Source organism: Calonectris borealis, chromosome 1, assembly GCF_964195595.1.
Source record: "Calonectris borealis chromosome 1, bCalBor7.hap1.2, whole genome shotgun sequence".
Taxonomy (NCBI): Eukaryota; Metazoa; Chordata; class Aves; order Procellariiformes; family Procellariidae; genus Calonectris; species Calonectris borealis.
The window spans coordinates 202,793,625-202,808,139 of NC_134312.1; the positions used below are offsets into that span (position 1 = coordinate 202,793,625).

Below are 14,515 nucleotides of genomic sequence, written 5' to 3' on the forward strand. Positions count from 1 at the left end.
TAAGGCCTTTACCCTCTCGATTCTGTGCTGTCGTTGGACTCAGAGTTTCACTGACAGCAAAAAAGTTACGTCCAGCACTAGGACTTCAATGAACAGGACCCAATCTCTTGATTCCAACTTCCACAGCAGATGAGCGATTGAAGAAGTATAATCTTTCATCCCAACACAGCAAAATGTGCAAGTAAGTTTTCTGTATTCCAGCAAGTGAGGGCATTTGTTGTAAAAAAGGCTTAATTCCCTTTACCCATTTATTTCTATTGTATGACAATTACCACACACATACTTCTAACTTAAATTTCAAGGTATATTTGCAGTCATATTTTTTTCCCATCAACAATTTGAGAAACTTCATTCAAAATGTACTGTAAGTACATCTTCAAATCTCTTTCACATATTCCAACAGCCACAGGCTGCTTCATTCCAAGAGATGTTACTTTCAAAGAAAAGCTCAGTAAAACCTCTTTTAAAAAAAAAATCACTACATAAAATGTAAAACATTATTAGATCTTCACCCCCCAAAATCTAGGGAATTTCCAACAGGTACCTTCTGTACTTCAGCAGTGACTGTGTTGAGCATGCCATTGAGCAATGCAGTTTCATGCATTGCTTGTACAGTCAGAGAAGGCAACAAAGCCCAAGAGCAGTGGGCCAAATGCAATTCTCGGCTTCATTTCTGTCCCCACGGCCTGAGGGAGCAGAAGGGTGCAGATGAGGTGACATGGTGGATCAGCATTTAGGAGGTCCACGCAGTACAACCATTGTGTTCCTCTACCAGCAAGGCTGCTGGCTGGGCAATGTAATTTTGACTTTCCAGTTCAGTCAGGTAGCCTGTAAGCATTTAATGCCGCCTAATAGTGTCTGGGTTTGAAGTAAATTTGAAGGAAAACAAGGATGACTGCAGTAGGGAGAGGACAGAAACTGCAAGAGCATAAGAGCAGAGATTTGCCAGATTCAAACAGATAATCTCTGGATGAATCGTCCTTGCTCCAGGAAAGTTCGTCTGTTGATGCTTTCTCTACAATAAAGTCCATTTGAAAGCCTCAAGTTTTTCCTAGGATAACCTCAAGTTTTTCCTAGGATAACCTCAAGTTTTTCCTAGGATAACCTCAAGTTTTTCCTAGGATGGCAGGCAGAGTGCGTAGGAACACCCACCACCTTTACTGGCCCATTACTACACCAGAGACCCACACAAGTTTTATCCTGCTTACTCATACATGCATGGGCTGTAGAGAGAAGAGCTGTCAAAATCAGCTCTCCCTCCAGCGTTGTCATGATGAACTGGCCATGCTGGTCAGCAGAGATACTGGTCCTGGGCACAGTCCCAGGCTTAGCCAGGAGAACAGTCCTTCCTGCAGCCAAGACTTTGGCAGTGGCAGAGGCAACAAGACACTATAAAGGTATTAAAACATGTCTCTTCCTCCCCCAAATTCAGTGGGGAAGGATTTTAGACATGGCAAGAAACCAGAACCAAGAATAGGATATAGACTCATAGAATCACTTAGGTTGGAAAAGACCTTTAAGATCATCGAGTCCAACCATTAACCTAACACTGCCAAGTCCCACTAAACCACGTCTCTAAGTGCCACATCTACACATCTTTCAAATACCTCCAGGGATGGTGACTCAACCACTTCCCTGGGCAGCCTATTGCAGTGCTTGACAACACTTTCAGTGAAGAAATTTTTCCTAATATCCAACCTAAACTTCCCCTGGCGCAACTTGAGGCCATTTCCTCTCGTCCTATCGCTTGTTACTTGGCAGAAGAGACCAACACCCACCTCGCTACAACCTCCTTTCAGGGAGCTGTAGAGAGCTGTAAGGTCTCCCCTCAGCCTCCTTTTCTCCAGGCTAAACAACCCCAGTTCCCTCAGCCGCTCCTCATAAGACTTGTGCTCCAGGCCCTTCACCAGCTTCGTTGCCTTCTCTGGACACGCTCCAGCACCTCAAGGTCCTTCTTGTAGTGAGGGGCCCAAAACTGAACACAGTATTCGAGGTGCGGCCTCACCAGTGCCTGAGTACAGGGGCACGATCACTTCCCTAATCCTGCTGGCCACTCTATTTCAGACAGAAGCCAGGATGCTGTTGGCCTTCTTGGCCACCTGGGCACACTGCTGGCTCATATTCAGCTGGTTGTCGACCAACATCCCCAAGTCCTTTTCCTCTGGGCAGCTTTCCAGCCACTCTTCCCCAAGCCTGTAGCGTTGCCTGGGGTTGTTGTGACCCAAGTGCAGGACCCAGCACTTGGCCTTGTTGAACCTCACACAATTGGCCTCGGCCTGTCCAGATCCCTCTGCAGAGCCTTCCTACCCTCGAGCAGATCAACACTCCCGCCCAACTTGGTGTCATCTGCAAACTCACTGAAGGTGCACTCGATCCCCTCACCCAGATCATTGATAAAGATATTGAACAGAACTGGCCCCAGTACTGAGCCCTGGGGAACACCGCTTGTGACCGGCTGCCAACTTTATTTAACTCCATTCACCACAACCCTTTGGGCCCAGCCATTCAGCCAGTTTTTTATCCAGCAAAGAGTACGCCCGTCCAAGCCACGAACAGCCAGCTTCTCCAGGAGAATGCTGTGGGAAACCATATCAAAGGCTTTACTGAAGTCTAGGTAAACAACATCCACAGCCTTTCCCTCATCCACTAAGGGGATCACCTTGTCATAGAAGGAGATCAAGCTGGTCAAGCAGGACCTGCCTTTCATAAACCCATGTTGACTGGGCCTGATCACCTGGTTGTCCTGTACATGCTGCGTGATGGCACTCAAGATGATCTGCTCCATAACATTCCCCGGCACCAAGGTCAGACTGACAGGCCTGCGGTTCCCTGGATCCTCCTTCCGGCCCTTCTTGTTGATGGGCATCACATTTGCTAACTTGCAGTCAACTGGGACCCCCCTGGTTAGCCAGGACTGCTGATAAATGATTGAAAGCAGCTTGGTGAGCACTTCCACCAGCTCCCTCAGTACCCTCGGGTGGATCCCATCCGGCCCCATAGATTTCTGCGTGTCTAAGTGGCGTACCAGGTCACTAACCATTCCCCCTTGGATTATGGGGGCTTCATTCTGCTCCCCGTCCCTGCCTTCCAGCTCAGGGGGCTGAGTACCCCAAGAACAACTGGTTTTTCTATTAAAGACTGAGGCAAAGAAGGCATGAAGTACCTCAGCCTTTTCCTCATCCTTTGTCACTATGTTTCTCCCCGCATGCAATAAAGGATGGAGATTCTCCTTAGTCCTCCTTTTGCTGCCAATAGAAACATTTTTTATTGTCTTTTACAGCAGTAGCCAGATTAAGTTCTAGCTGAGCTTTTGCCCTTCTAACTTTCTCCCTGCATAACCTCACAACATCCTTGTAGTCCTCCTGAGTTTCCTGCCCCTTCTTCCAAAGGTCATAAACTCTTTTTTTTTTCCCTGAGTTCCAGCCAAAGCTCTCTGTTCAGCCAGGCTGGTCTTCCCCGCGGCTCATCTTTCGGCACATGGGGACAGCCCGCTCCTGCGCCTTTAAGATTTCCTTCTTGAAGAATGTCCAGCCTTCCTGGACTCCTTTGCCCTTCAGGACTGTCTCCCAAGGGACCCAGTCAACCCGTCTCCTAAACAGGCCAAAGTCTGCCCTCTAGATGTCCAAGGTGGCAGTTCTGCTGACCCCCTCCTTACTTCTCTGAGAATCAAAAACTATAATTTTGTGATCACTATGCCCAAAATGGCCTCCAACCGTCACATCACCCACAAGTCCTTCTCTGTTCACAAACAAGATGTCCAGCGGGGCACCTTCCCTAGTTGGCTCCCTCACCAACTGCGACAGGAAATTATCTTCCATACACACTCCAGGAACCTCCTAGACTGTTTCCTCTCCACTGTATTGTATTTCCAGAAGCCATCTGGTAAGTTGAAGTCCCCCACGAGAACAAAGGCTAGCGATTGTGAGACATGGGAGCCAGACCAATCATACTAGACATCTCCGTTCACAAGGCCATGGGCACATCAGGAATGTGGCAAAAAGACAGAGTAACCCGTGCAATGAAAAGATGACCTGAAGATGCATAAGTGGATATTTAGGTAGATACTTGTCTGTCTTTTTTTATTTATCAAGCCAACCACCATCAAAGACAAAAGCCTAGCAGCTAAACTGCCCAGAGTTCCTACCAGCCAGCCTACCTAGGGAAGCAACCCAGAAAGCATTGCAAAAGGGAGAGCCCTGCTATATATGATACCTGCTCACATAAAATTTTGGGTGAATGAGACTTATTAAATAGCATCCCTGTTCTGAAAAAGCCTATACTATTTAATGAAAGAGATGCACAGGACACTAATATTTGCCATTTATCCAGTTAAGCAATAAGAAAATATTATAGCTGCAAAACAAAAAAAATCTGTTACCTAAATAGCCAAACTTAGGAAAAAAAAAACACCAAACCAAACAAAAAACCCCAGCTTTGCAATTGTCATAAATATGGAAAACAGTGCATCTTGACTTCCTGTGATCAGTTTCTTGCCTATACACTGAAAAATATTAGAAGTGTTGCTCCCACTGTGCAAGGATGCACAGCAGGTCTGTGCTGTAGGAGGGATGCTCCAATACAGGGGAAAGGGCTGGGAAAGCATTATTTTGAGGGGGGACAACTCTACTAAAGGGTGGAGGGTAACACTTGAGTGTAGATGTAAATACCTTAAGACAGTTGGATTTATGGGGAAGCAATCTCCAGAAGCTCCTTAAAGTATCTTTAGTTTCTTCTTATTATTATTTAAAACCAGTCTAAGAAAATAGGAAGGTCACTTGTTCAGGCACTTGGTGGTTTTTTTTGTTTGGGTGTTTTTGGCTTTTTTTTGTTTTGTTTTGTTTTGTTTGTTTGTTTTACCCCTTGGTTTGGTAGTGGCATCCATCACAACTAAGAACTGAATCCAAGCATTCTGAAGACAGGAGAGCAAGACTAGCATGATAGTCTCTGTGCTGTGTCAGCAGATTTTTTTTTTTTTAAAAAGTATGGGTACTACAAAAGTATTAGCAGGAGTACAAATTATATATTTCCCACCCACCCGCCACTTACAGAATGTCTGCTGAAAGTGAGTTAGTGTTGGTGCTTCTGGAGCAACATTGTAGAAATGGGTCTTCAGAGCTCCACTCACAAGCAGGTTGTATGCGAGGTCTGTTATGTTGATGCCCACGATAGCAAATGAATAGCTGTAAGAAAAAGAAGCAGCAACATTTGTGGAGAGTTTGCCTTCTTTCAGCACACTATAAGAAACACTGAAGACAGTGACACTGCAGATTTTGTGTGCTACTGACGTGTATTAATTCTCTCCTTTGTGAGCTTCCAAGGTGGGGAGGGGGGTGGAAAACAAGAAAAACATTTATCCTGCCTGCTTTGTACACTCTAATGGCAGTGTTTCTCTTGTGAAACATATGGTCACAGTGAAAACAGGAGTTTCATCACTGTGCCAGCATTTTCAGTGGAGCAGCACAGATTCATTCCTATGGAATAAGAACAAGCCCAGGCATCCCTGTGCTCCTGCACTCGCCTCAGACACAGTGGCTGTGTCTGCAGGGTGATCCATCATTTGCTATTTTAACCCACTTGCCCCACTGGAATTCTTCACCCATAGTTAGGAACATCAGATTTCAACAATCAGTCCTATAAAGACATTCATATAGCTAAAAAGCCTGTGAAAAAGATCCAGCTAAGTCACCTCCAATTTCTTGCTAACAGAGAACTAGATACAGAGGCCAGAAAACAGGCAAAAACCTAGATCAGAGCATGCTGGAAACAGAAATAGGAAAATCAGATTCATGAAGCAAACGCCTGTCCTGCTAAAAGATATCAACAAGGAAAGTATATTTAGGCACAACAGAACTCAGAAATTGGAAGTTATTTCTTAATTTGTGAGCCTGTTGCATAAATAACTTGCATTTCTGGCAGTGACTATTTCCCAAGAAAACATATAATGTCCCACACTGACATTTAGTGATAAAAGCAAACTTGTTTAGTTATTCAGTGATTTATTTTTTTTCTCCTCTAAACACAGCTGTCTTCTGTAGACTGTCCTGGGTGTTTTTTCAATTATCTGTATCAAGCAACCCAAAATACTTTCCTCTTCTTTAACCTTTGATATATTTCAGAAGGGAAAAATAATAAATAAAAGTCCAGAAGTTAACTGCAATGTGAGACCTAATGGTAAGTTTCACAGAAAAATGAAATATGGGCATTAAAATGTTGTATTACAGATTTTCAGATACACTCAGAAGGAACATCCAGTTCCATGAATAATGGAACGCATGAATAACGCAGCTATACCGAACCCACTCCTTAAGAAGGAAAAAAAACCCTCACTACTATTTCTTCCCTATTATACTTTCCTGAAAGCAGATCAGAACCTGGCTCTGACAGTAAGAAGTGAGAATTGATCACGTTATGTGTTAAGAAGAATTAAACAGATATTCATTGCTGCACTATTCATAGTGTACAGAGAAAGCTTCTCCTTGCTACAAAATTTTTGGGTTATTTTTCCTAGTTCTTACATCAAACTGCTTCTCCTGTAATCTTTGATCAAAATCAAGGTGTGGTTAAGACAATATATGTTAGCATGCACACTGAAATTTCCTTTAAGAAGTAACCATGAAACACTTTTTTGCCCTCAAATATACAGCATCATTGTTAACTGTGGTGTTTGTGGCAACTTTAAAAAGATTTTTAAGCTTACCCGATTGCCTTATCAAACTTTTTCTTTTCCCAATCGGCTTTGCTGAATTGGCTGAGGGGGAAAAAAAAAAAATTGAAATCCAGATATTGTCATGCATTACTAACTGACAAATATTTTCTTTCCATTTCTTTGATATTATAACACTGACTGAACATGGTATTTTACCTCCATTGATATAGCTAATCACATTTAACTCTGCTTCTGACTGAATGGATTGGTATAAAAAGACTTGAAATGGGTAACTGGCTTTATAGCATTGCTGATAAACTTGTCTTATCATTACAAAGTACGTGCCTATGTCAACGCTCTCAGTAAAAGCCAATTATTTTCTATATTGACCACAAAGATAACCCACTTCAATGAAGTCTGAGCTATACAAAAAGTTGAAAATATTACATTTCTTTTAACTAATCAAAGATTAATTTTTAGGTTTTAGCCTTTTGTGTTTTCAAAAAAAATATACATGACACTCATCACTGGAAGCATGATTCACCTGAGGCAGCAAACATGAAAAAATACTCCTCTGAGAGAAAGTTTTTATGTCCAGCCAAATTAGAAACAACTTAACAGCCAAAAATAAGGAACAGTATTTCCTATTGTTTGGCACAATAATGCAGAGCTTTTCAAGGACACAGAAGGTCCCTCCCTTAAAACAAAATTAGTTAGGGAACAGATTGATTTTAGACTAAATTTCTGCTGTTCAGCAACATTTTCATTTAAAAGAGCTGTGTGATGCAACCAGTCAGCTGACATCCCACTAACCAGGTTTTAATCTACTCAAATGGAGCAAGTTCAGCAGATATCATTGCCTGCATTTATCACCAGCTAATAGCAGGCACGGAACTGACCCTAACCAGTGGGCTACAACTTAGACATGCCTGTGGGAGTTTTTGCCTTGGTAAGGCAGATCAGAGTTTGCAAGCTTTAGATCCCAAATTATAGACAGCTATGTGTGAAATTGTTCTTGGACTATACTTGAACTACAATAAGTATATATTACACTAAGAACAATCCCTTGAGCTTCATGTAAATATAGTATTTAAAAATTGTTGCCATTAAGTATTAAAGATGCCAATAGGTTCATACCCATCCTGACCTGAGTGTTACCAGGTGGCATGCGTGAGGACAAAACTTCACCTCCTAAATGGCTTAGCATACAGGAATACATCAGTCTTCACTCATTCTCTAAAATCTTAACCGCCTTTGTAGGCTGTGGCATAACATCAGTTAAAAAACCCCAAGAAAACATTGAATAATAACGGTGGCACATGTAGGATGTGGACAAGCAATATAGTTCAACAGAAATAGAAATTACATTGATCATGATCACATCAGAAACCAGCACGGCTGCTAAGCAACCACACCAGGAAGAACACCACGGGCACCACCAGCAGCATCTATCTTCTACTGAATGCTCTTTCAAGGGATAGAAATTGCACATGCTCACACCGCACTCCAGGATGGTCATTGGTAATCAAACATGTACATCAAGAACACTAATGTGTTCCAAGTGCTTTTTGTCACAGAATTACCATTCGGAACTCGACCACAAAATACTGAGATCAAAAGCTTCACAGGATTCAGATGTGGACCTGCTATATGGATATCTAACATTACTTGCAGAAGAAAAATGTCTTTTAAGCAACTGATTACTATGTAACTGGCTAAGAGGCATCTCCCCCTCCCCAATAACTATGGAATAAATCTCCTATTCACAAATCATTCACAAGACAAAATTTTTGCCACTTGAAGGTACCTGATCTCTCAACAGTCAGGACAATGGACTAGCCAATTAGACCCATTATTAGTCAAGGCAGACAGAGTATGTGACTGTAAATAAAGGGGCTCTTCAGCTGTGCTAACAAGTCCTTGGCCTAGATTACTTTTGACTATCAAGTCAGTCACTATGCTGTGACCATAGTGGCACTGCTTAGACTTTTTTCCTACAGGTAAAAGTCACCCGAAATTTGTTTGTTAAGCCTAAGTACTAAATAGGCCTAAAATACAGTGCTTTAGCTACATCAAGCAACGTTGATTTCATTCTTTATATATAAGCATGCTCAGATGTACCCAGTGTTGCACTATCAGCTACATTTGAGTTAACTTTAGAGAAAGCAATATGGATCTCTCGGTGTTGCAACAAAGACTTTCAGTTTATAACACTCCAAACTGCAGTATGGTTTGATCTTTATTTACATGTAGGGTCTCATAAAACTAAGAGAAAAGAAAAAAAAAATACCTTAGTTCCTTCTTAGTGACTTCCCTTCATTATGAAAAGACAAAAGAATTAAAAGAAAGGTAAATAAAAATACAAAATCACTTGAAATTAGAAGTATAAGTGAAAACATTTAACACTAACTTTAACTATTTCTAAGATTCAGTATACAAGTTTGCCTCTTGGACTTGATCACAGTTTTCAGGATCAGTACTTGAAAACAGATAGTATGTGGCAATACCCAAAAAAAAATACTACAAAAAAAAAACAACAACCAAAACAAAACAGCCCCCTCCCCCAAACCAGCCAGCACAGTGCTCTCTCAAGTTATTTTTTCTGGTCTCAAACATTACCTGTATTTAGGCTGAAGAGAATCAGAGAGAACTTGCTGAGCTATCTCAGTGTCCCATTCAGCAAAATACCTGCAGATACATATGTTTAGGGTGAATTGTTAAAGAAACACAACAAAAAAAGCATCTTAAGTCATACTAAGCTGTCCATACACACCCTTTCAAAGGTCACTACATGTGTTATGCAGTATGAGTAGCATTTAACGTGTTAAATTCATTAAGCTATCACTCAGACCCCCAAAATGAAAGATAAAAGCAGCCTTAAATTACAAGTGCAATCCTATAAGCACTTAGTGAACGTGCATTACCAGAGTCCCCTTTCTACCCACCCTACAGAAAATCAGTTGCTTATTACTAGAGCATGTTGGCTGCTGAGCTCCAGAGAAAGCAATTCAGGCTTGTTGATCTGGCAGATTCATTAAGGAAGATGAGAGTCATTACAGGAGACTAAGAAATGAAATACACGGTAGGGATTAATCTCCAATGGAAGTTCAAAGCCAGACTCAAGGGTCCAGATCCTCAACTGAGCTTTGCTAGAGAACGACATATGGACAGTGGATGATTTATGTCCTTCAATCTGTAAAAGCAGAAAATATTTCTTTTTCCCCTCATAGGGAGAGGTTATTTTACCAAATGTTTCTAAGTTATGTAACTACCTGCAGCAAATACAAGGGCTGGAGGAAATAACAGGCATTGATCGATTCCCAAATTACCAACCACAGATATGGTATGTGGTATGCGTGAGGCAGAAGAGAAAACTGATGTAAACTCACTGCTTAATTTTGAGTATCAACAGAAATTGAAGAAATAGTCCAACTACAGAAGTCAGTGGCTTAATTTCAAGTGTTTTGCTTAAGAATTCAGCATGAAATTCTCAAACAAGAAAGCTGAGCAGTAACATAACCCTCCCACCTACCCACTTCCAGGGCATTTTGTTTAAGGAGATCTAGATATTGGTGGAAATATACTTTACAGTTTCTTTCTCGTGGGAAGAGAGTGCTAACTTACTGTGTCACAGAGAAACTAAAAAAAGGGCTTAGCAAGCGGTATTACTGAGTTGAATTAGGAATAGTGAAAGAAAGGAGACCCCTTCAAGAAAAGAAACCCTCCAAAAATTGGGCTAGCAAATAAATTCTTTCAGTTTTTTATATGAAGTCCCTAACACTTTTATAAGTTATTCCCACAGACTTGGTAAAAATCTGCAAGTAATGCTGCTTTTCATGACTTCAGACACACATAAACCCATCTATAGAGGAACATACTTACACCAAGTTGTATAAGCCCAGGAGACCCATCCCTCTAAAGTCTGTTTTAGGATCGTCACCTTGGAAACCAATTTCACACCACTGCTTCGAAATCCGAGCTTTCAGTGGCGAATTGGGCTTCAAGCATTTCCACAACTAGGAAGATTACAGGTAAAACATAATGAAACTTCCACACATTAGTAGGGCTTTTTCTTCTTTTTAAACCAAGCTAAATTCTGATGTAACATCACTGCATTGCTATCCCAGCAACCCAAACATAAAATCAAATTAAATTCCTGGCGGTGAGGAGGGTGGGGGAGAAATCCCAAACTACTCTTAAGTACTGCAGACATTTCAGCCCTACAAGGCCCTTCCAACCTTATCGGCAGCTGCTGTAACATCTTGCACAAGGACTTGTTTTGTTCACGCTTTTTGCATCAAACTAGCATCTGGCTCCATAAGCACAGAGACAGGAATGGGCTGGAATTTGGTTGTAAATCACTGACAGAGCGGCAGGCAATCAGCCCTCAGGTCCCTGAGGCTCTGCAGCTATCTTTTCTCCGGCATCTTTTGCAAGTCTCTGGAAGGGTTATAAATCAAGAGTGCTGACTTGGCTACCACAGTGCTGAAAAGCAAATTGGAGAACATAAAAAAAATAATCCATACAAGAATAGCTTATGCCACCTTCATATTTAACTAAGGGGTGAATCATTCATTGATCTCATATAAAAAAAGGACAAAGTGATTTAACAAGCCAGATCCCCAGCTGGAATAAATCCACTTAGTTGCACTGGGCCAGCAACTTTAGTGCCTAGATATCATGTTGCTAGGCACCTAAAAGCAACCTAAATTGACATGTCTGACAAATACATACCTTTCCACACACTTCAACCTTTCCACACAAACTCACCCTTTCCAAAGGTGCATCAGGTGTTCTCCATAAACCATGAGTTGGTGAGTAGGGCCTCAAGGAATGCACTTAGAACAAACCTTACCCAAGGGAAAGAGCTGTATGCACATTTCCCAAATAACCCAGAAATTGTATTAATTTTAGCAATTCTAACTGCATTTAAAATCAAGTGCCCTAGGAAGGTTAAAACTTTAATGATTTCACTTTGTAATGACTGCATAAAGCATCATTGTTTAAATCATATTTGCTATCTTTCTTGTTCATCCATTGACAGTAAATACAGTATTATTCATTAGTTCAATCACATTAAGTTAATCTTTCTCTCATTCATAAAGTGCCCTCCTGGTAAACATGAATAAATGATAGACATTAAGAACTCGAATTACCCACTGCAGAGATCACTTAGCAGAATATCTAGAAGGAATGAAAACCAACCAGCCTATTCTTCCCCAGCGTGGGTTGGAAACCAAATTAAACCCTTGGACATACTTCCATTTGACATGAGAATTCGCAAAAGCAGAACACCTGCTGTAAACAAGTGCTAATACACAGGTTACACTGGAGGCCGATGGTGAAACTGATACTTTCTTCAACACTATGAATTTTACAGCATGAGCTGCACTGTTTAATCTCCCCTCAGACAAACGCTCAGTTTCCATTCTGCTTTTATTCTTCTGCAGTTATGTTTTTAAAGCACTTACGTGACTACACATCATTGCTGACACGATTCTCAGGAGCATCTAAGAACCAGGACCTGGCCCTCACAGGCTAGGTGGCCGGGAAGGAGCCAGCTCCTTGGTGCTTCTCACCTGTGATCCTGTCCTCAGACCCAACTTCTTGCTCTCTGGGCAGTGTAGAGGCCCAATGTATTTAGCAATGCTTTCCTGGAGCCAAAGGCCCTTGTTAAACCTGCAGCTAGGTATCTGGTATTTTCAGGGACCAACATTGTAGGCTGGCACCTGGATCTTCCACCTCCAAGACACAGGCTTCCTCACTGGGTAAATCGGTGTGTCCTTTTAGTTAAAGCCCACTCTACCCCCAAGAAATTTGTGCTTTTGGCTGCACAGGGGCAGGACTTGAATAGGAGGAACCCATTTGCCCCATCCTACCTGGTGGCTAGAGCATTCCTTCAGGGGCAACTCTGGATTTTGACTCCTCCTTGGCAAGACTCCCACCTCCCAGAAAGGAGTCAACCTTTAAGACAGCCTTCCAGACACCTACAGGAACTCTCTGACCATTTGAGGCATTTCTTAGAAATAGTTAATTGCCTCCTTAAGTGCTTATATAAGATGCCTACTGGGATTTTGGGAAGTGCCTGGAAGCTCAAGTAACCAAGGTAACATTTCCAGACGCTCCCACTGTAACTTGTATAAGGCACTACACTGCAAACTGCAGCGTGGAAGACAGCTTCATCATCATGTGCTGTAAAAATCCCAACAAACAAAGTTGGATGGGGACAGAAGCAAATGAAGTGTTTAAGTTTTCACTATTTTTGTTTAAAATAATAAAAAAAACCCAAAGAGGTGGTATGTTTTTATAAGACATCGGAAAATTCTGTAAGAAGGCATTTTGCTTGTAGATAAATGCATTATCACTATTCTACATTTCTTGCCATTTCTCTGAAGCATCTTGCACTAGCTATGGTCAGAAATAGGATCAGAAGAAATACTGGGACTTGCTATCAGACTATTTTCCATCCCCTTTATTGTCTCCTCAATTCCTTTCTAATATAAGAGCTCTCTAGCTCTCCCTCTGCTCATGGCTTCAAGATCATCTTCCTGAAAAAATACTTTTATCATCTGCTCCAGTGCAAGGCTTTCCTGAAAGCATGAAGTACATAAAACCCAATTGGTATGGTTTTCATCACTGCGCGTGTATTATCTAAAGAATGGTTTCATTTTGTTTTCATTTGAAAATATATGTTGTAAATATAAATGTGTAAGTCATCATCTCGCACCCTTCCATCCCACACAATGAAAGCTAGAGGTTTGCCATTGGGAAACACAGACAATGTCTTCAAAAATACAAGAAATTGAAGAAAAAAAAATGTTTATTCTGGTTAAGAGAGGAAAAATACCCTTCTCACGTTGGAGAAAGGTGTACTGAAGTAGGACGTATGGCTATTTTTCCAGAGCTCATAGCGCAGAGCTGTTATCTGCAGTAAGAGCTGGGTATCCAGTGCCTAGACATAGTTCAGCCAAGGACATGCATTCATCAATCAGGGAACGAGCTGCTTGCTTGGTGTTAACCCAGACTAGATTAGTATGCTGTATAGCCTTATCTTACAACAGGTACACGATGGAGGAAGGCGACAATACCTCTCGATGTTTTAAAGAGGTTTATAAACCAGGCTGTTTGGAGCTGACACGAATAAAGGATGCCCTCTAAGTACCTCTTAAGCACCTACCTTCAGAAGCATTTCCTCATGTTGCAGATTCTCCGAATCGTAAGGCTCTCTGCGCAGCTTTTCAACCTCTGCAATCAGATTTCTGTACCCCACAATCTGTAGCAGGCATGCCTGAAGAGATACTCCCAGCCTGAGGGGTGGGGGAAAGGAGCAACATAATCCAACTCAATCATATGTAGCCATGAAACAGCATTACCGCGTACATACTTGTTTAATTCACATGAGTAACGTTACATCAATGAATTGATAGTCTAACACTTTAATTACAACGGGAGAATTTCCAAGAGATCAATATTACATTAAACAAGGCCTTTGGAAATGCATAGTCTTATTTAGTGCCTTCCTTAGATAATAAAATCTGGTATTTTTTAGATCTTTGAACAGTGGATTTTCACACATTGAAATCTCATTGTAACTATACACAGCAGCATTTTACGCCTGCTACAAGCACATCGCTGAATCTTCCCCTCATTCAAATGGCAGCTTCTCAAACAATGCCCCGAGACCAGAGATGTGAGCTTAAAAAGGGGTGAGGGGGGCAACTCAGGAAAAAGCTAAAAATATTCATCTTGCTTCCACGCCACAAAAGCTCGCATAAAGAAGCTAAAACCCCGAAGTAATATAGTTCAAAGATCTGCTTCTAGGCAGCATTTTTTTAGGTCTCATGATAAGAATCACCATAATGGCTCTCT

General features: G+C 41.6%; 1 protein-coding gene across 8 annotated transcripts in view; it reads right to left on the reverse strand.

Annotated features, from left to right (window-relative positions):
- ELMOD1 (ELMO domain containing 1) overlaps positions 1–14,515 on the reverse strand; it is a 49,895-nt gene that overhangs the window by 2,794 nt on the left and 32,586 nt on the right. For 5 of the 8 annotated variants that reach the window (XM_075140056.1, XM_075140055.1, XM_075140054.1 and 2 more), the window contains 5 exons: positions 13,824–13,953; positions 10,529–10,662; positions 9,266–9,334; positions 6,698–6,748; positions 5,047–5,180 (listed from right to left, as the gene is read on the reverse strand). In XM_075140056.1, coding sequence (XP_074996157.1) covers positions 5,047–5,180; positions 6,698–6,748; positions 9,266–9,334; positions 10,529–10,662; positions 13,824–13,953 — 518 coding nt within the window. Of the gene's footprint in view, positions 1–5,046; positions 5,181–6,697; positions 6,749–8,936; positions 8,961–9,265; positions 9,335–10,528; positions 10,663–13,823; positions 13,954–14,515 lie in introns of all 8 variants that reach the window. The other 3 variants (XM_075140051.1, XM_075140053.1, XM_075140052.1) reach the window with 1 other exon arrangement.